We start from the raw sequence: 19,126 nt of genomic DNA, 5'->3' as shown, positions 1-19,126 counted from the left end.
TGTGCAGGCCCAGGAGGGTGCAAGCCCAGTCCAGGGCAGGTCCAGGAGTGTACAGGCCCAGGAGTGTGCAGACACCGGAGTGTGCAGAGACAGGAGTGTGCGGCCCACGGCTGTGCATACCCAGCAGTGTGCAGGCCCAGGAGTGTTCAGTCCCTGTAGTGTCTGGAACCAGGGGACGTCAGGCCCCAGAGTGTGCAGGCCCAAGAAAGGGCAGGCCCAAGGGTGTTCAGGCGCAGGAATGGGGAGTCCCATGACCATACCCACCAAGCAGAGGGCAGGCCCAGGCGTGTACATGCCTAGGAGTGTGCCGGCACAGGAGGGAGTACGCTCAGGAGTGTGCAGGCCAAGGAGTGTGCAGACCGGAGTGTGCAGAGACAGGAGAGTGCAGGCCCAGTATTGTACAGGCCTAGGGCTGTGTATTTCAATCCGTGTGTAGCCCCAGGAGTGTGCCGGCACAGATGGGAACAAGCCTAGCTGTGCACAGGCATAAGTGGTAACAGGCCCAGGAGTGTACAAGCCCAGGTTCATGCAGGCCGAGGTGTGCGCAGGTCCAGGAGTGTGTAGGCCCAGGTGTGTGCTGTCCCAGGAGTGTGCGGGCCTAGGAGAACACAGGCTCTGGAGTGTGCAGGCCCAGGAGTGTGGAGGTCCATGAGAGGGCCGGGCGAATTGGAGGCAGGCCCAGGAGAGGGAAGGCCCATGAGTGTGCAGGCCCTGAGTGTGCACTCGAGGGATTGTGCGGGCCCAGGAGAGGGCAGGCCCTGGGTGGTGCAGGCCCAGGAGTGTGTAGGTACAGGAGGGAGGAGGCCCAGGAGTTTGCAGGCAAGGAGTGTGTAAGGATAGATGCGTACAGGCCCTGGAGTGTGCAGGTAAACTAGACATGGCTGATACATGGACAGTGAGTGCAAAGTTAGAAAGCCTCTGGGTTTTCCCTCTTTAGGGAGGGAGAGGGAGGCTCAGCATAGGTCCTTGAGCTTCCGCGAGAAAAGTGGCTCTCAGTCCAGGTCGGCTGCGGGCGCCTCTGGGGTTGTCACACCTGAGGGGCCCTCTGTGGACGGGTCCTGTGTTCTTGGCACTGACGTGGATTTTCCTCCTCCTCTTCCCCAAGGGGCGGTAGAGGCTCGGGGGGCAGCTTCCAGCCGATCACGGCCATCCTGCTGCCCTCATGCACGCTGGCCCTGCACGCCCGGCAGCTGGACGTCAGGCTGCAGCTGGACTACGTCTCCGCCTCGCAGGTAAGAGGAGCCCCGCTGCTTCCCTGGGGGCCGGCAAGGGGGTCCCTCGGGAGGGGTTTCGGTTGGGGGCTCCTGGCTAGACGCCGCAGCCGTGTGAGTGGCACCGTTGGGGTGAAGGAGGCTGGTGCCAGGGACAGGGCAGGCCCAGGAGTGTGCAGGCCCAGGAGTGTGCATGCCCAGGAGTGTGCAGGCATAGGAGGGAGCAGGCCCAGTAGTGTGCAGGCCAAGTAGAGTGCAGGCCCTGAAGTTTGCAGGCCCAGCTGTGTGCAGACAGAGGAGTGTGCAGGCCAAGGAGGGTGCAGGCCCAGGGGTGTACAGGCCCAGGAGTGTGCAGGCCCAGGCGTGTGCAGACTCCGGAGTGTGCAGAGACAGGAGTGTTCAGGCCCAGAATTGTACAGGCCTAGGGCTGTGCAGGCCCAGCAGTGTTCAGGCCCAGGAGTGTGCAAAATCAGGAGTACACAGGCCCAGGTGTGTTCAGGCTCAAGATTGTGCATGTCCTGGAGTGTGCAGGCCCATGAGTGTGCAATCCAGGAGTGTGCAGGCCCAGTAGTGTGCAAGCCAGGGCCAGAGAAGGCCCATGCCAGGGAAGGCCCAGGAGTGTACAGATCCAGGATTGTGTAGGCCCAGGAGTGTGCATGCCCAGGAGTGCCCAGATGAGGGGTTTGAGGCCGTGGTGGGATGTACTTCACGGGCATAAATAGCGTAAAGAGCATAAAACTACATGGTAGTGATGGTCGGACAGCATGGGAATGCACTTAATGTTCCTGAAATGCACAATTTAAAAGGGAAAAAAATCTGTATTTTATTAAAGGAAGTGGAAAATGGAAAAATACAGGATGCCATAAATGATGTAAAACAAATAAACTAAACTAAAGAAAAACAAAACAAAAGCAAATTCAGGGGTAGGGAAGTCAACTTCGGGTAGGGGAGGGGATTTATGGTGGGATTTTGGAGAAGGTGTAGGAGGGTGCAGAGGGGGCAGAGCCCTAGGGGGTGATGATGCCTGAAATGGTTCTCCACTGCCCAGCGGCCCAGGTGCAGGTGCAGGAACTGCAGGCTTCTCAGGAGCAGCAAGATCAGCAGGAGCGGCAGGCTCTTCAGGAGTGGCAAGATCAGCAGGAGCGGCAGGCTCTTCAGGAGCGGCGGGCTCTTCAGGAATGGCAGGCTCTTCAGGAGCTGCAGGCTCTTCAGGAGCGGCTAGATGAGCAGGAATGGCAGGCTCTTCAGGAGCTGCAGGCTCTTCAGGAATGGCAGGCTCTTCAGGAGCTGCAGGCTCCTCAGGAGCGGCTAGATCAGCAGGAATGGCGGGCTCTTCAGGAGCGGCTAGATCAGCAGGAATGGCGGGCTCTTCAGGAGCAGCTAGATCAGCAGGAATGGCGGGCTCTTCAGGAGCAGCTAGATCAGCAGGAGCGTCAGGCTCTTCAGGATCGGTGGGCTCTTCAGGAGCGGCAGGCTCTTCAGGAGTGGCAAGATCAGCAGGAGCGGCAGGCTCTTCAGGAGCTGCAGGCTCTTCAGGAGCGGCTAGATCAGCAGGAACAGCAGGTTCTTCAGGAGTGGCTAGATCAGCAGGAATGGCGGGCTCTTCAGGAGCGGCTAGATCAGCAGGAACGGCAGGCGCTTCAGGAGCGGCGGGCTCTTCAGGAGCGGCGGGCTCTTCAGGAATGGCAGGCTCTTCAGGAGCTGCAGGCTCCTCAGGAGCGGCTAGATCAGCAGGAATGGCGGGCTCTTCAGGAGCAGCTAGATCAGCAGGAGCGTCAGGCTCTTCAGGATCGGTGGGCTCTTCAGGAGCGGCAGGCTCTTCAGGAGCCGTGGGCTCTTCAGGAGCGGCGGGCTCTTCAGGAGCGGCTAGATCAGGAGGAGAGGCAGGCTCTTCAGGAGCTGCAGGTTGTTCAAGAGCGGCAAGATCAGCAGGAGCGGCAGGCTCTTCAGGAGCGGCTAGATGAGCAGGAGCAGCAGGCTCTTCAGGAGCTGCAGGCAAGATCCTGGGGAGAGACCTGGGCGATGTCTGGGCAGGAGGCTGTGGTGGTGGGGAGCCCTTCATACCCAGACTCTTCCGGAGCCTGTGCTGGCCTTCCACAGTGTGGCACACCAGCCCCTCACTTGGGGAGCTGGCATGAGTGTCCTGGTTCCCCGGATCCTGCGGTGTCTGGCTCTGCAATGACAGTGACCGGCAGCCGGCCCGGCCCGCAGGTCTCAGAGCCCTGCCTGGCCAGGACCACTCCTGCTTCTGCCCCACTCGACCGTCTGCTGCCTGATCAGACTGGGACCTTGGTCATCTCAGTCACCCGGGAGGCTAGAGACACACCCTAGGGCATGGGCGCCACCTCGGGCAGCAGGGCCCTGCCCCGGTTCTCCACATCCCAGCCAGCCCGCTTGGACCCAGGTTGGTGACGTGATCGGCCCCCCAGGCCTCTGACCCTTCCTCAGCCTGCTCTTGCTTGAGGCAGGACCCCCCCAACATGACTGCCCCACCGCCACCAGTCAGGAAGGGGCTGTGGGGCCACCCTGGTGGGGTCTGAGTGGTGGCCCGGCCTGGGCGGGCCTGCCCTGGGCCTCCCTGTGTTACCTTTCGGTCCCTCTGGCCAAAAGGCCAGAGGCGCCTGGGGTGAGACCCGACCCACTGTCGGCACTGTTGGCAAAGGCCGTTGCTGCGGGCTTTCCGCGGGCCGCGACCTCGGGATCTTGGGATGCAACAAAACATGTCTGAGCTGAGCTGAGTTCACCAGCCAAGTCAGTTGAGAAGTGTCCTTCTCTACACAGCGGGTGCCTGGTGACCTGGGTCCCAAGTTCTGTTGGGCTCTGTTGCCAGGGAAGTGAGGTCACTTCCTGGGGTCCCCTTCCCCAAGCTTCCTCCTTACACAAAGCTCCCCAAGGGCCTTTTTGGGCTGTTGATGGCTCACTTCCCACCCCATGCCATGTCCACCCAGTGACACCAACTCGGCCCCTCCTATAGCCCTGGGGAGGCCTGGATGCAGCCAGGGTCACAGCTCTGATGACACAGCTGGCTTCAGACCCGGCTCCCCCGCCAGCAGTGCTGTCACCCTGGACAAGCCACCTGCTTCTCAGGGTCTCCCCAATCCCCCATCGGCGCAGTGGGGATCATCTGGACCCGGCTTCCTAGGAGAGCCATCATGTCTCTAGAACCACAAACACCTACTGCACCTGTCACCTCTGTGGGCTGGCATCACAGGGAGCTCATGCACAGACTCAGCAAAGGAAGGGCCCCACAGAGGGCTGGTGTGCAGGCCCAGGTGTGTGCAGGCACACGTAGGAGCAGGCCCAGTAGTGTGCAGGCCCAAGAGTGTGCAGGGGTAGGAGTGTGCAGACAGAGGAGTGCGCAGGACAAGGAGGGTGCAGGCCCAGGAGTGTGCAGGCCCTGGAGAGGACAATCCCTGGAACGTGCAGGCCCAGGACTGTGCAGACCAAGCAGTGTGCACCCCCAGGAGTGTGCAGGGCCAGGAGTGTGCAGGCACATGTGGGAGCAGCCCCAGTAGTGTGCAGACCCAGGAGTGTGCAGGCCGTGGAGTGTGCAGGCAAAGGAGGGTGCAGGCCCAGTCCAGGGCAGGTCCAGGAGTGTTCAGGCCCAGGAGTGTGCAGACACCGGAGTGTGCAGAGACAGGAGTGTGCAGGCCCAGGGCTGTGCAGACCCAGCAGTGTGCAGGCCCAGGAGTGTGCAGCCCCTGTACTGTGCAGTACCAGGGGACGTCAGGCCCCAGAGTGTGCAGGCCCAAGAAAGGGCAGGTCCAAGGGTGTTCAGGCGCAGGAATGGGGAGTCCCAGGACCGTGCCCACCAAGCAGAGGGCAGGCCCAGGCGTGTGCATGCCCAGGAGTGTGCAGGCACAGGAGGCAGCAGACCGAGGAGTGTGCAGACCCAGGTGTGTGCAGGCACAAGTGGGAGCAGTCCCAGTAGTGTGCAGGCCCAGAGTGTGCAGGTGCCGGATAGGGCCGGCCGAATTGGGGGCAGGCCCAGGAATTGGAAGGCGCAGGAGTGTGCAGGGCCAGAAGTGTGCTGTCCCAAGAGTGTGCAGTGCCAATAGTGTTCAGGCCCAGGAGTGTTCAGGACCAGGAGTTTGTAGGCCGAGGAGTATGTAGTCACAGGAGGGAGCAGGTACAGGAGTGTGGAAGCCCAGGAGTGTACAGGCCAATGTTCGTGCAGGCCCAGGTGTGCACAGGTCCAGGAGAGTGCATGCCCTGGTGTGTGCAGTCCCAGGAGTCTGCAGGCCCTGGGTTGTGCAGGCCCAGGAGTGTGTAGGTACAGGAGGGAGGAGGCCCAGGAGTTTGCAGGCAAGGAGTGTGTAAGGATAGATGCGTACAGGCCCTGGAGTGTGCAGGCCCTTGAGTGTGCACACGAGGGATTGTGCGAGCCCAGGAGAGGGCAGGCCCAGCAGTGTGCAGGCCCAGGAGTGTGCAGACACAGGAGGGATCAGTCACAGGAGTGTGCAGGTCCAGGAGTGTACAGGCCCAGGTGTGTTTAGGCCCAACATTGTGCAGGTCCAGGAGTGTGCAGGCCCAGGAGTGTGCAGACAGAGGAGTGTGCAGGCCAAGGAGGGTGCAGGCCCAGGCCAGGGAAGGCCCAGGAGTGTACAGGTCCAGGAGTGTGCAGGAGCAGGAGTGTGCAGACACTGGAGTGTGCAGAGACAGGAGTGTGCAGGCCCAGGAGTGTGCCGGCACAGGTGGGAACAGGGCTAGGAGTGTGCAGGCATAGATGGGAGCAGGCCCAGGAGTGTACAAGCCCAGGTTTATGCAGGTCCAAGTGTGCGCAGGTCCAGGAGTGTGAAGGCCCAGGTGTCTGCTGTCCCAGGAGTGTGCAGGTCCTGAAGTTTGCAGGCCCAGGAGTGTACAAGCCCAGGTTCATGCAGGCCCGAGTGTTCGCAGGTCCAGGAGTATGAAGGCCCAGGTGTCTGCTGTCCCAGGAGTGTGCAGGTCCTGAAGATTGCAGGCCCAGGAGTGTGCAGACAAAGGTGTGTGCAGGCCAAGGAGGGTGTAGGTCCTGGAGTGTACAGGCCCAGGAGTGTGCAGGCCAAGGCGTGTGCAGACTCCGCAGTGTGCAGAGACAGGATTGTGCAGGCCCAAGATTGTACAGGCCTTGGGCTGTGCAGCCCAGCAGTGTTCAGGCCCAGGAGTGTGCAAAATCAGGATTATACAGGCCCAGGTGTGTTCAGGCTAAACATTGTGCATGTCTTGGAGTGTGCAGGCCTATGAGTGTGCAATCCAGGTGTGTGCGGGCCCAACAGTGTGCAAGCCTAGGCCAGAGAAGGCCCATGCAGGGAAGGCCCAGGAGTGTACAGATCCAGGAGTGTGCAGGCCCAGGAGTGTGCATGCCCAGGAGTGTGCAGGCACAGGAGGGAGCAGGCCGAGGAGTGTGCAGTGCCAGGTGTGTGCAGGCACAAGTGGGAGCAGGCCCAGTAGTGTGAAGGCCCAAGAATGTGCAGGTCCTGGAGAGGGCCGGCCGAATAGGGGGCAGGCCCAGGAGAGGGAAGGCCCAGGAGTTTGCAGGCTCTGGAATGTGCACACGAGGATTTGTGCGGACCCAGGAGAGGGCAGGCCCAGGAGTGAGCAGACAGAGGAGTGTACAGGCCCAGGAGTGTGCAGGACCAGGAGTGTGCAGACACTGGAGTGTGCAGAGACAGGAGTGTGCAGTCCTAGGATTGTGACGGCACAGGAGGGACAGGCGAAGAAGTGTGTCGGCATAGGTGGGAGCAGGCCCAGTAGTGTGCAGGCACAGGTGGTAGTAGGCTAATGAGTGTGAAAGCCAAGGAGTGTGCAGACACCGGAGTGTGCAGAGACAGGGGAGTTCATATCCTGGAGTCTACAGGCCGAGGAGTGTGCAGGCCCAGGTGTGTGCAGGCACAAGTGGGAGCAGGCCCAGTAGTGTGAAGGCCCAAGGATGTACAGGTCCAGAAGAGGGCCGGCCGAATTTGGGGCAGGCCCAGGAGAGGGAAGTCCCAGGAGTGTGCAGGACCTGGAGTGTGCAGACACAGGAGGGATCAGTCACAGGTGTGTGCAGGTCCAGGGGTATACAGGCCCAGGTGTGTGCAGGCCCAACATTTTGTAGGTCCAGGAGAGGGCAGGCCCAGGAGTGTGCAGACAGTGGAGTGTGCAGGAAAAGGAATACGCAGGCCCAGGCCAGGGCAGGCCCAGGAGTGTACAGGCCCATGTGTGTGCAGGCCCTGGAGTTTGCAGGCCAAGGAGTGTGCAGGCCCAGGAGTGTGCAGACAGAGGAGTGCACAGGACAAGGAAGGTGCAGGCCAAGGAATGTGCAGACCCTGGAGAGGACAATCCCTGGAATGTGCAGGCCCAGGAGTGTGCAGACCAAGCAGTGTGCACCCCCAGGAGTGTGCAGGGCAAGGAGTGTGCAGGCCCAGGAGTGTGCAGGCACAAGTGGGAGCAGCCCCAGTAGTGTGCAGACCCAGGAGTGTGCAGGCCTTGGAGTGTGCAGGCCCAGGAGGGTGCAAGCCCAGTCCAGGGCAGGTCCAGGAGTGTACAGGCCCAGGAGTGTGCAGACACCGGAGTGTGCAGCCCCAGTAGTGTGCATACCCAGCAGTGTGCAGGCCCAGGAGTGTTCAGTCCCTGTAGTGTCTGGAACCAGGGGACGTCAGGCCCCAGAGTGTGCAGGCCCAAGAAAGGGCAGGCCCAAGGGTGTTCAGGCGCAGGAATGGGGAGTCCCATGACCATACCCACCAAGCAGAGGGCAGGCCCAGGCGTGTACATGCCTAGGAGTGTGCCGGCACAGGAGGGAGTACGCTCAGGAGTGTGCAGGCCAAGGAGTGTGCAGACCGGAGTGTGCAGAGACAGGAGAGTGCAGGCCCAGTATTGTACAGGCCTAGGGCTGTGTATTTCAATCCGTGTGTAGCCCCAGGAGTGTGCCGGCACAGATGGGAACAAGCCTAGCTGTGCACAGGCATAAGTGGTAACAGGCCCAGGAGTGTACAAGCCCAGGTTCATGCAGGCCGAGGTGTGCGCAGGTCCAGGAGTGTGTAGGCCCAGGTGTGTGCTGTCCCAGGAGTGTGCGGGCCTAGGAGAACACAGGCTCTGGAGTGTGCAGGCCCAGGAGTGTGGAGGTCCATGAGAGGGCCGGGCGAATTGGAGGCAGGCCCAGGAGAGGGAAGGCCCATGAGTGTGCAGGCCCTGAGTGTGCACTCGAGGGATTGTGCGGGCCCAGGAGAGGGCAGGCCCTGGGTGGTGCAGGCCCAGGAGTGTGTAGGTACAGGAGGGAGGAGGCCCAGGAGTTTGCAGGCAAGGAGTGTGTAAGGATAGATGCGTACAGGCCCTGGAGTGTGCAGGTAAACTAGACATGGCTGATACATGGACAGTGAGTGCAAAGTTAGAAAGCCTCTGGGTTTTCCCTCTTTAGGGAGGGAGAGGGAGGCTCAGCATAGGTCCTTGAGCTTCCGCGAGAAAAGTGGCTCTCAGTCCAGGTCGGCTGCGGGCGCCTCTGGGGTTGTCACACCTGAGGGGCCCTCTGTGGACGGGTCCTGTGTTCTTGGCACTGACGTGGATTTTCCTCCTCCTCTTCCCCAAGGGGCGGTAGAGGCTCGGGGGGCAGCTTCCAGCCGATCACGGCCATCCTGCTGCCCTCATGCACGCTGGCCCTGCACGCCCGGCAGCTGGACGTCAGGCTGCAGCTGGACTACGTCTCCGCCTCGCAGGTAAGAGGAGCCCCGCTGCTTCCCTGGGGGCCGGCAAGGGGGTCCCTCGGGAGGGGTTTCGGTTGGGGGCTCCTGGCTAGACGCCACAGCCGTGTGAGTGGCACCGTTGGGGTGAAGGAGGCTGGTGTCAGGGACAGGGCAGGCCCAGGAGTGTGCAGGCCCAGGAGTGTGCATGCCCAGGAGTGTGCAGGCATAGGAGGGAGCAGGCCCAGTAGTGTGCAGGCCAAGTAGAGTGCAGGCCCTGAAGTTTGCAGGCCCAGCTGTGTGCAGACAGAGGAGTGTGCAGGCCAAGGAGGGTGCAGGCCCAGGGGTGTACAGGCCCAGGAGTGTGCAGGCCCAGGCGTGTGCAGACTCCGGAGTGTGCAGAGACAGGAGTGTTCAGGCCCAGAATTGTACAGGCCTAGGGCTGTGCAGGCCCAGCAGTGTTCAGGCCCAGGAGTGTGCAAAATCAGGAGTACACAGGCCCAGGTGTGTTCAGGCTCAAGATTGTGCATGTCCTGGAGTGTGCAGGCCCATGAGTGTGCAATCCAGGAGTGTGCAGGCCCAGTAGTGTGCAAGCCAGGGCCAGAGAAGGCCCATGCCAGGGAAGGCCCAGGAGTGTACAGATCCAGGATTGTGTAGGCCCAGGAGTGTGCATGCCCAGGAGTGCCCAGATGAGGGGTTTGAGGCCGTGGTGGGATGTACTTCACGGGCATAAATAGCGTAAAGAGCATAAAACTACATGGTAGTGATGGTCGGACAGCATGGGAATGCACTTAATGTTCCTGAAATGCACAATTTAAAAGGGAAAAAAATCTGTATTTTATTAAAGGAAGTGGAAAATGGAAAAATACAGGATGCCATAAATGATGTAAAACAAATAAACTAAACTAAAGAAAAACAAAACAAAAGCAAATTCAGGGGTAGGGAAGTCAACTTCGGGTAGGGGAGGGGATTTATGGTGGGATTTTGGAGAAGGTGTAGGAGGGTGCAGAGGGGGCAGAGCCCTAGGGGGTGATGATGCCTGAAATGGTTCTCCACTGCCCAGCGGCCCAGGTGCAGGTGCAGGAACTGCAGGCTTCTCAGGAGCAGCAAGATCAGCAGGAGCGGCAGGCTCTTCAGGAGTGGCAAGATCAGCAGGAGCGGCAGGCTCTTCAGGAGCGGCGGGCTCTTCAGGAATGGCAGGCTCTTCAGGAGCTGCAGGCTCTTCAGGAGCGGCTAGATGAGCAGGAATGGCAGGCTCTTCAGGAGCTGCAGGCTCTTCAGGAATGGCAGGCTCTTCAGGAGCTGCAGGCTCCTCAGGAGCGGCTAGATCAGCAGGAATGGCGGGCTCTTCAGGAGCGGCTAGATCAGCAGGAATGGCGGGCTCTTCAGGAGCAGCTAGATCAGCAGGAATGGCGGGCTCTTCAGGAGCAGCTAGATCAGCAGGAGCGTCAGGCTCTTCAGGATCGGTGGGCTCTTCAGGAGCGGCAGGCTCTTCAGGAGTGGCAAGATCAGCAGGAGCGGCAGGCTCTTCAGGAGCTGCAGGCTCTTCAGGAGCGGCTAGATCAGCAGGAACAGCAGGTTCTTCAGGAGTGGCTAGATCAGCAGGAATGGCGGGCTCTTCAGGAGCGGCTAGATCAGCAGGAACGGCAGGCGCTTCAGGAGCGGCGGGCTCTTCAGGAGCGGCGGGCTCTTCAGGAATGGCAGGCTCTTCAGGAGCTGCAGGCTCCTCAGGAGCGGCTAGATCAGCAGGAATGGCGGGCTCTTCAGGAGCAGCTAGATCAGCAGGAGCGTCAGGCTCTTCAGGATCGGTGGGCTCTTCAGGAGCGGCAGGCTCTTCAGGAGCCGTGGGCTCTTCAGGAGCGGCGGGCTCTTCAGGAGCGGCTAGATCAGGAGGAGAGGCAGGCTCTTCAGGAGCTGCAGGTTGTTCAAGAGCGGCAAGATCAGCAGGAGCGGCAGGCTCTTCAGGAGCGGCTAGATGAGCAGGAGCAGCAGGCTCTTCAGGAGCTGCAGGCAAGATCCTGGGGAGAGACCTGGGCGATGTCTGGGCAGGAGGCTGTGGTGGTGGGGAGCCCTTCATACCCAGACTCTTCCGGAGCCTGTGCTGGCCTTCCACAGTGTGGCACACCAGCCCCTCACTTGGGGAGCTGGCATGAGTGTCCTGGTTCCCCGGATCCTGCGGTGTCTGGCTCTGCAATGACAGTGACCGGCAGCCGGCCCGGCCCGCAGGTCTCAGAGCCCTGCCTGGCCAGGACCACTCCTGCTTCTGCCCCACTCGACCGTCTGCTGCCTGATCAGACTGGGACCTTGGTCATCTCAGTCACCCGGGAGGCAAGAGACACACCCTAGGGCATGGGCGCCACCTCGGGCAGCAGGGCCCTGCCCCGGTTCTCCACATCCCAGCCAGCCCGCTTGGACCCAGGTTGGTGACGTGATCGGCCCCCCAGGCCTCTGACCCTTCCTCAGCCTGCTCTTGCTTGAGGCAGGACCCCCCCAACATGACTGCCCCACCGCCACCAGTCAGGAAGGGGCTGTGGGGCCACCCGGGTGGGGTCTGAGTGGTGGCCCGGCCTGGGCGGGCCTGCCCTGGGCCTCCCTGTGTTACCTTTCGGTCCCTCTGGCCAAAAGGCCAGAGGCGCCTGGGGTGAGACCCGACCCACTGTCGGCACTGTTGGCAAAGGCCGTTGCTGCGGGCTTTCCGGGGGCCGCGACCTCGGGATCTTGGGATGCAACAAAACATGTCTGAGCTGAGCTGAGTTCACCAGCCAAGTCAGTTGAGAAGTGTCCTTCTCTACACAGCGGGTGCCTGGTGACCTGGGTCCCAAGTTGTGTTGGGCTCTGTTGCCAGGGAAGTGAGGTCACTTCCTGGGGTCCCCTTCCCCAAGCTTCCTCCTTACACAAAGCTCCCCAAGGGCCTTTTTGGGCTGTTGATGGCTCACTTCCCACCCCATGCCATGTCCACCCAGTGACACCAACTCGGCCCCTCCTATAGCCCTGGGGAGGCCTGGATGCAGCCAGGGTCACAGCTCTGATGACACAGCTGGCTTCAGACCCGGCTCCCCCGCCAGCAGTGCTGTCACCCTGGACAAGCCACCTGCTTCTCAGGGTCTCCCCAATCCCCCATCGGCGCAGTGGGGATCATCTGGACCCGGCTTCCTAGGAGAGCCATCATGTCTCTAGAACCACAAACACCTACTGCACCTGTCACCTCTGTGGGCTGGCATCACAGGGAGCTCATGCACAGACTCAGCAAAGGAAGGGCCCCACAGAGGGCTGGTGTGCAGGCCCAGGTGTGTGCAGGCACACGTAGGAGCAGGCCCAGTAGTGTGCAGGCCCAAGAGTGTGCAGGGGTAGGAGTGTGCAGACAGAGGAGTGCGCAGGACAAGGAGGGTGCAGGCCCAGGAGTGTGCAGGCCCTGGAGAGGACAATCCCTGGAACGTGCAGGCCCAGGACTGTGCAGACCAAGCAGTGTGCACCCCCAGGAGTGTGCAGGGCCAGGAGTGTGCAGGCACATGTGGGAGCAGCCCCAGTAGTGTGCAGACCCAGGAGTGTGCAGGCCGTGGAGTGTGCAGGCAAAGGAGGGTGCAGGCCCAGTCCAGGGCAGGTCCAGGAGTGTTCAGGCCCAGGAGTGTGCAGACACCGGAGTGTGCAGAGACAGGAGTGTGCAGGCCCAGGGCTGTGCAGACCCAGCAGTGTGCAGGCCCAGGAGTGTGCAGTCCCTGTACTGTGCAGAACCAGGGGACGTCAGGCCCCAGAGTGTGCAGGCCCAAGAAAGGGCAGGTCCAAGGGTGTTCAGGCGCAGGAATGGGGAGTCCCAGGACCGTGCCCACCAAGCAGAGGGCAGGCCCAGGCGTGTGCATGCCCAGGAGTGTGCAGGCACAGGAGGCAGCAGACCGAGGAGTGTGCAGACCCAGGTGTGTGCAGGCACAAGTGGGAGCAGTCCCAGTAGTGTGCAGGCCCAGAGTGTGCAGGTGCCGGATAGGGCCGGCCGAATTGGGGGCAGGCCCAGGAATTGGAAGGCGCAGGAGTGTGCAGGGCCAGAAGTGTGCTGTCCCAAGAGTGTGCAGTGCCAATAGTGTTCAGGCCCAGGAGTGTTCAGGACCAGGAGTTTGTAGGCCGAGGAGTATGTAGTCACAGGAGGGAGCAGGTACAGGAGTGTGGAAGCCCAGGAGTGTACAGGCCAATGTTCGTGCAGGCCCAGGTGTGCACAGGTCCAGGAGAGTGCATGCCCTGGTGTGTGCAGTCCCAGGAGTCTGCAGGCCCTGGGTTGTGCAGGCCCAGGAGTGTGTAGGTACAGGAGGGAGGAGGCCCAGGAGTTTGCAGGCAAGGAGTGTGTAAGGATAGATGCGTACAGGCCCTGGAGTGTGCAGGCCCTTGAGTGTGCACACGAGGGATTGTGCGAGCCCAGGAGAGGGCAGGCCCAGCAGTGTGCAGGCCCAGGAGTGTGCAGACACAGGAGGGATCAGTCACAGGAGTGTGCAGGTCCAGGAGTGTACAGGCCCAGGTGTGTTTAGGCCCAACATTGTGCAGGTCCAGGAGTGTGCAGGCCCAGGAGTGTGCAGACAGAGGAGTGTGCAGGCCAAGGAGGGTGCAGGCCCAGGCCAGGGAAGGCCCAGGAGTGTACAGGTCCAGGAGTGTGCAGGAGCAGGAGTGTGCAGACACTGGAGTGTGCAGAGACAGGAGTGTGCAGGCCCAGGAGTGTGCCGGCACAGGTGGGAACAGGGCTAGGAGTGTGCAGGCATAGATGGGAGCAGGCCCAGGAGTGTACAAGCCCAGGTTTATGCAGGTCCAAGTGTGCGCAGGTCCAGGAGTGTGAAGGCCCAGGTGTCTGCTGTCCCAGGAGTGTGCAGGTCCTGAAGTTTGCAGGCCCAGGAGTGTACAAGCCCAGGTTCATGCAGGCCCGAGTGTTCGCAGGTCCAGGAGTATGAAGGCCCAGGTGTCTGCTGTCCCAGGAGTGTGCAGGTCCTGAAGATTGCAGGCCCAGGAGTGTGCAGACAAAGGTGTGTGCAGGCCAAGGAGGGTGTAGGTCCTGGAGTGTACAGGCCCAGGAGTGTGCAGGCCAAGGCGTGTGCAGACTCCGCAGTGTGCAGAGACAGGATTGTGCAGGCCCAAGATTGTACAGGCCTTGGGCTGTGCAGCCCAGCAGTGTTCAGGCCCAGGAGTGTGCAAAATCAGGATTATACAGGCCCAGGTGTGTTCAGGCTAAACATTGTGCATGTCTTGGAGTGTGCAGGCCTATGAGTGTGCAATCCAGGTGTGTGCGGGCCCAACAGTGTGCAAGCCTAGGCCAGAGAAGGCCCATGCAGGGAAGGCCCAGGAGTGTACAGATCCAGGAGTGTGCAGGCCCAGGAGTGTGCATGCCCAGGAGTGTGCAGGCACAGGAGGGAGCAGGCCGAGGAGTGTGCAGTGCCAGGTGTGTGCAGGCACAAGTGGGAGCAGGCCCAGTAGTGTGAAGGCCCAAGAATGTGCAGGTCCTGGAGAGGGCCGGCCGAATAGGGGGCAGGCCCAGGAGAGGGAAGGCCCAGGAGTTTGCAGGCTCTGGAATGTGCACACGAGGATTTGTGCGGACCCAGGAGAGGGCAGGCCCAGGAGTGAGCAGACAGAGGAGTGTACAGGCCCAGGAGTGTGCAGGACCAGGAGTGTGCAGACACTGGAGTGTGCAGAGACAGGAGTGTGCAGTCCTAGGATTGTGACGGCACAGGAGGGACAGGCGAAGAAGTGTGTCGGCATAGGTGGGAGCAGGCCCAGTAGTGTGCAGGCACAGGTGGTAGTAGGCTAATGAGTGTGAAAGCCAAGGAGTGTGCAGACACCGGAGTGTGCAGAGACAGGGGAGTTCATATCCTGGAGTCTACAGGCCGAGGAGTGTGCAGGCCCAGGTGTGTGCAGGCACAAGTGGGAGCAGGCCCAGTAGTGTGAAGGCCCAAGGATGTACAGGTCCAGAAGAGGGCCGGCCGAATTTGGGGCAGGCCCAGGAGAGGGAAGTCCCAGGAGTGTGCAGGACCTGGAGTGTGCAGACACAGGAGGGATCAGTCACAGGTGTGTGCAGGTCCAGGGGTATACAGGCCCAGGTGTGTGCAGGCCCAACATTTTGTAGGTCCAGGAGAGGGCAGGCCCAGGAGTGTGCAGACAGTGGAGTGTGCAGGAAAAGGAATACGCAGGCCCAGGCCAGGGCAGGCCCAGGAGTGTACAGGCCCATGTGTGTGCAGGCCCTGGAGTTTGCAGGCCAAGGAGTGTGCAGGCCCAGGAGTGTGCAGACAGAGGAGTGCACAGGACAAGGAAGGTGCAGGCCAAGGAATGTGCAGACCCTGGAGAGGACAATCCCTGGAATGTGCAGGCCCAGGAGTGTGCAGACCAAGCAGTGTGCACCCCCAGGAGTGTGCAGGGCAAGGAGTGTGCAGGCCCAGGAGTGTGCAGGCACAAGTGGGAGCAGCCCCAGTAGTGTGCAGACCCAGGAGTGTGCAGGCCTTGGAGTGTGCAGGCCCAGGAGGGTGCAAGCCCAGTCCAGGGCAGGTCCAGGAGTGTACAGGCCCAGGAGTGTGCAGACACCGGAGTGTGCAGAGACAGGAGTGTGCGGCCCACGGCTGTGCATACCCAGCAGTGTGCAGGCCCAGGAGTGTTCAGTCCCTGTAGTGTCTGGAACCAGGGGACGTCAGGCCCCAGAGTGTGCAGGCCCAAGAAAGGGCAGGCCCAAGGGTGTTCAGGCGCAGGAATGGGGAGTCCCATGACCATACCCACCAAGCAGAGGGCAGGCCCAGGCGTGTACATGCCTAGGAGTGTGCCGGCACAGGAGGGAGTACGCTCAGGAGTGTGCAGGCCAAGGAGTGTGCAGACCGGAGTGTGCAGAGACAGGAGAGTGCAGGCCCAGTATTGTACAGGCCTAGGGCTGTGTATTTCAATCCGTGTGTAGCCCCAGGAGTGTGCCGGCACAGATGGGAACAAGCCTAGCTGTGCACAGGCATAAGTGGTAACAGGCCCAGGAGTGTACAAGCCCAGGTTCATGCAGGCCGAGGTGTGCGCAGGTCCAGGAGTGTGTAGGCCCAGGTGTGTGCTGTCCCAGGAGTGTGCGGGCCTAGGAGAACACAGGCTCTGGAGTGTGCAGGCCCAGGAGTGTGGAGGTCCATGAGAGGGCCGGGCGAATTGGAGGCAGGCCCAGGAGAGGGAAGGCCCATGAGTGTGCAGGCCCTGAGTGTGCACTCGAGGGATTGTGCGGGCCCAGGAGAGGGCAGGCCCTGGGTGGTGCAGGCCCAGGAGTGTGTAGGTACAGGAGGGAGGAGGCCCAGGAGTTTGCAGGCAAGGAGTGTGTAAGGATAGATGCGTACAGGCCCTGGAGTGTGCAGGTAAACTAGACATGGCTGATACATGGACAGTGAGTGCAAAGTTAGAAAGCCTCTGGGTTTTCCCTCTTTAGGGAGGGAGAGGGAGGCTCAGCATAGGTCCTTGAGCTTCCGCGAGAAAAGTGGCTCTCAGTCCAGGTCGGCTGCGGGCGCCTCTGGGGTTGTCACACCTGAGGGGCCCTCTGTGGACGGGTCCTGTGTTCTTGGCACTGACGTGGATTTTCCTCCTCCTCTTCCCCAAGGGGCGGTAGAGGCTCGGGGGGCAGCTTCCAGCCGATCACGGCCATCCTGCTGCCCTCATGCACGCTGGCCCTGCACGCCCGGCAGCTGGACGTCAGGCTGCAGCTGGACTACGTCTCCGCCTCGCAGGTAAGAGGAGCCCCGCTGCTTCCCTGGGGGCCGGCAAGGGGGTCCCTCGGGAGGGGTTTCGGTTGGGGGCTCCTGGCTAGACGCCACAGCCGTGTGAGTGGCACCGTTGGGGTGAAGGAGGCTGGTGTCAGGGACAGGGCAGGCCCAGGAGTGTGCAGGCCCAGGAGTGTGCATGCCCAGGAGTGTGCAGGCATAGGAGGGAGCAGGCCCAGTAGTGTGCAGGCCAAGTAGAGTGCAGGCCCTGAAGTTTGCAGGCCCAGCTGTGTGCAGACAGAGGAGTGTGCAGGCCAAGGAGGGTGCAGGCCCAGGGGTGTACAGGCCCAGGAGTGTGCAGGCCCAGGCGTGTGCAGACTCCGGAGTGTGCAGAGACAGGAGTGTTCAGGCCCAGAATTGTACAGGCCTAGGGCTGTGCAGGCCCAGCAGTGTTCAGGCCCAGGAGTGTGCAAAATCAGGAGTACACAGGCCCAGGTGTGTTCAGGCTCAAGATTGTGCATGTCCTGGAGTGTGCAGGCCCATGAGTGTGCAATCCAGGAGTGTGCAGGCCCAGTAGTGTGCAAGCCAGGGCCAGAGAAGGCCCATGCCAGGGAAGGCCCAGGAGTGTACAGATCCAGGATTGTGTAGGCCCAGGAGTGTGCATGCCCAGGAGTGCCCAGATGAGGGGTTTGAGGCCGTGGTGGGATGTACTTCACGGGCATAAATAGCGTAAAGAGCATAAAACTACATGGTAGTGATGGTCGGACAGCATGGGAATGCACTTAATGTTCCTGAAATGCACAATTTAAAAGGGAAAAAAATCTGTATTTTATTAAAGGAAGTGGAAAATGGAAAAATACAGGATGCCATAAATGATGTAAAACAAATAAACTAAACTAAAGAAAAACAAAACAAAAGCAAATTCAGGGGTAGGGAAGTCAACTTCGGGTAGGGGAGGGGATTTATGGTGGGATTTTGGAGAAGGTGTAGGAGGGTGCAGAGGGGGCAGAGCCCTAGGGGGTGATGATGCCTGAAATGGTTCTCCACTGCCCAGCGGCCCAGGTGCAGGTGCAGGAACTGCAGGCTTCTCAGGAGCAGCAAGATCAGCAGGAGCGGCAGGCTCTTCAGGAGTGGCAAGATCAGCAGGAGCGGCAGGCTCTTCAGGAGCGGCGGGCTCTTCAGGAATGGCAGGCTCTTCAGGAGCTGCAGGCTCTTCAGGAGCGGCTAGATGAGCAGGAATGGCAGGCTCTTCAGGAGCTGCAGGCTCTTCAGGAATGGCAGGCTCTTCAGGAGCTGCAGGCTCCTCAGGAGCGGCTAGATCAGCAGGAATGGCGGGCTCTTCAGGAGCGGCTAGATCAGCAGGAATGGCGGGCTCTTCAGGAGCAGCTAGATCAGCAGGAATGGCGGGCTCTTCAGGAGCAGCTAGATCAGCAGGAGCGTCAGGCTCTTCAGGATCGGTGGGCTCTTCAGGAGCGGCAGGCTCTTCAGGAGTGGCAAGATCAGCAGGAGCGGCAGGCTCTTCAGGAGCTGCAGGCTCTTCAGGAGCGGCTAGATCAGCAGGAACAGCAGGTTCTTCAGGAGTGGCTAGATCAGCAGGAATGGCGGGCTCTTCAGGAGCGGCTAGATCAGCAGGAACGGCAGGCGCTTCAGGAGCGGCGGGCTCTTCAGGAGCGGCGGGCTCTTCAGGAATGGCAGGCTCTTCAGGAGCTGCAGGCTCCTCAGGAGCGGCTAGATCAGCAGGAATGGCGGGCTCTTCAGGAGCAGCTAGATCAGCAGGAGCGTCAGGCTCTTCAGGATCGGTGGGCTCTTCAGGAGCGGCAGGCTCTTCAGGAGCCGTGGGCTCTTCAGGAGCGGCGGGCTCTTCAGGAGCGGCTAGATCAGGAGGAGAGGCAGGCTCTTCAGGAGCTGCAGGTTGTTCAAGAGCGGCAAGATCAGCAGGAGCGGCAGGCTCTTCAGGAGCGGCTAGATGAGCAGGAGCAGCAGGCTCTTCAGGAGCTGCAGGCAAGATCCTGGGGAGAGACCTGGGCGATGTCTGGGCAGGAGGCTGTGGTGGTGGGGAGCCCTTCATACCCAGACTCTTCCGGAGCCTGTGCTGGCCTTCCACAGTGTGGCACACCAGCCCCTCACTTGGGGAGCTGGCATGAGTGTCCTGGTTCCCCGGATCCTGCGGTGTCTGGCTCTGCAATGACAGTGACCGGCAGCCGGCCCGGCCCGCAGGTCTCAGAGCCCTGCCTGGCCAGGACCACTCCTGCTTCTGCCCCACTCGACCGTCTGCTGCCTGATCAGACTGGGACCTTGGTCATCTCAGTCACCCGGGAGGCAAGAGACACACCCTAGGGCATGGGCGCCACCTCGGGCAGCAGGGCCCTGCCCCGGTTCTCCACATCCCAGCCAGCCCGCTTGGACCCAGGTTGGTGACGTGATCGGCCCCCCAGGCCTCTGACCCTTCCTCAGCCTGCTCTTGCTTGAGGCAGGACCCCCCCAACATGACTGCCCCACCGCCACCAGTCAGGAAGGGGCTGTGGGGCCACCCGGGTGGGGTCTGAGTGGTGGCCCGGCCTGGGCGGGCCTGCCCTGGGCCTCCCTGTGTTACCTTTCGGTCCCTCTG

The 19,126-nt window shown here is 61.2% G+C and overlaps 4 protein-coding genes across 4 annotated transcripts in view; all 4 read left to right on the top strand.

The window, feature by feature from the left end:
• Window positions 1–1,232, top strand: part of LOC140690622 (uncharacterized) — a 26,438-nt gene extending 25,206 nt beyond the window's left edge. Inside the window, exon 5 of the mRNA XM_072952497.1 lies at window positions 1,106–1,232. The gene's annotated coding sequence lies outside the window, so the exon portion shown is untranslated. The remainder of the gene's footprint in view (window positions 1–1,105) is intronic.
• LOC140690642 (uncharacterized) lies at window positions 1,130–11,460 on the top strand. The gene is made up of 4 exons (XM_072952527.1): window positions 1,130–1,232; window positions 3,423–3,615; window positions 9,909–10,855; window positions 11,072–11,460. The coding sequence occupies exons 2-4, from the start codon at window positions 3,546–3,548 to the stop codon at window positions 11,189–11,191; spliced, it is 1,137 nt and encodes a 378-aa protein (XP_072808628.1). The 5' UTR covers window positions 1,130–1,232; window positions 3,423–3,545; the 3' UTR covers window positions 11,192–11,460.
• On the top strand, window positions 10,921–19,126 carry LOC140690638 (uncharacterized). Its single transcript, XM_072952523.1, has 3 exons — window positions 10,921–11,264; window positions 17,573–18,519; window positions 18,736–19,126. Exons 1-3 carry the CDS (start codon window positions 11,195–11,197, stop codon window positions 18,853–18,855), a joined length of 1,137 nt encoding a protein of 378 aa, XP_072808624.1. The 5' UTR covers window positions 10,921–11,194; the 3' UTR covers window positions 18,856–19,126.
• Window positions 18,604–19,126, top strand: part of LOC140690623 (uncharacterized) — a 66,321-nt gene continuing 65,798 nt past the window's right edge. Inside the window, exon 1 of the mRNA XM_072952498.1 lies at window positions 18,604–18,928. Coding sequence (XP_072808599.1) covers window positions 18,859–18,928 — 70 coding nt within the window. The 5' untranslated portion in view covers window positions 18,604–18,858. The remainder of the gene's footprint in view (window positions 18,929–19,126) is intronic.

The sequence above is a fragment of the Vicugna pacos genome, chromosome 31 (genome assembly GCF_048564905.1).
Source record: "Vicugna pacos chromosome 31, VicPac4, whole genome shotgun sequence".
Lineage (NCBI taxonomy): Eukaryota > Metazoa > Chordata > Mammalia > Artiodactyla > Camelidae > Vicugna > Vicugna pacos.
Note: the sequence above shows the minus strand (reverse complement) of the source record. Positions and strands in the feature narration are given on the sequence as shown.

Coding starts and splice junctions, on each gene's coding strand:
- LOC140690642 (XM_072952527.1), top strand. CDS start 3,546: ATGGGCGCCACCTCGGGCAGCAGGGCCCTGCCCCGGTTCTCCACATCC. Junction 3,616..9,908: donor GCCAGCCCGCTTGGACCCAG/GTTGGTGACGTG, acceptor TCCACTGCCCAG/CGGCCCAGGTGCAGGTGCAG. Junction 10,856..11,071: donor AGGCTCTTCAGGAGCTGCAG/GCAAGATCCTGG, acceptor CCCGGCCCGCAG/GTCTCAGAGCCCTGCCTGGC.
- LOC140690638 (XM_072952523.1), top strand. CDS start 11,195: ATGGGCGCCACCTCGGGCAGCAGGGCCCTGCCCCGGTTCTCCACATCC. Junction 11,265..17,572: donor GCCAGCCCGCTTGGACCCAG/GTTGGTGACGTG, acceptor TCCACTGCCCAG/CGGCCCAGGTGCAGGTGCAG. Junction 18,520..18,735: donor AGGCTCTTCAGGAGCTGCAG/GCAAGATCCTGG, acceptor CCCGGCCCGCAG/GTCTCAGAGCCCTGCCTGGC.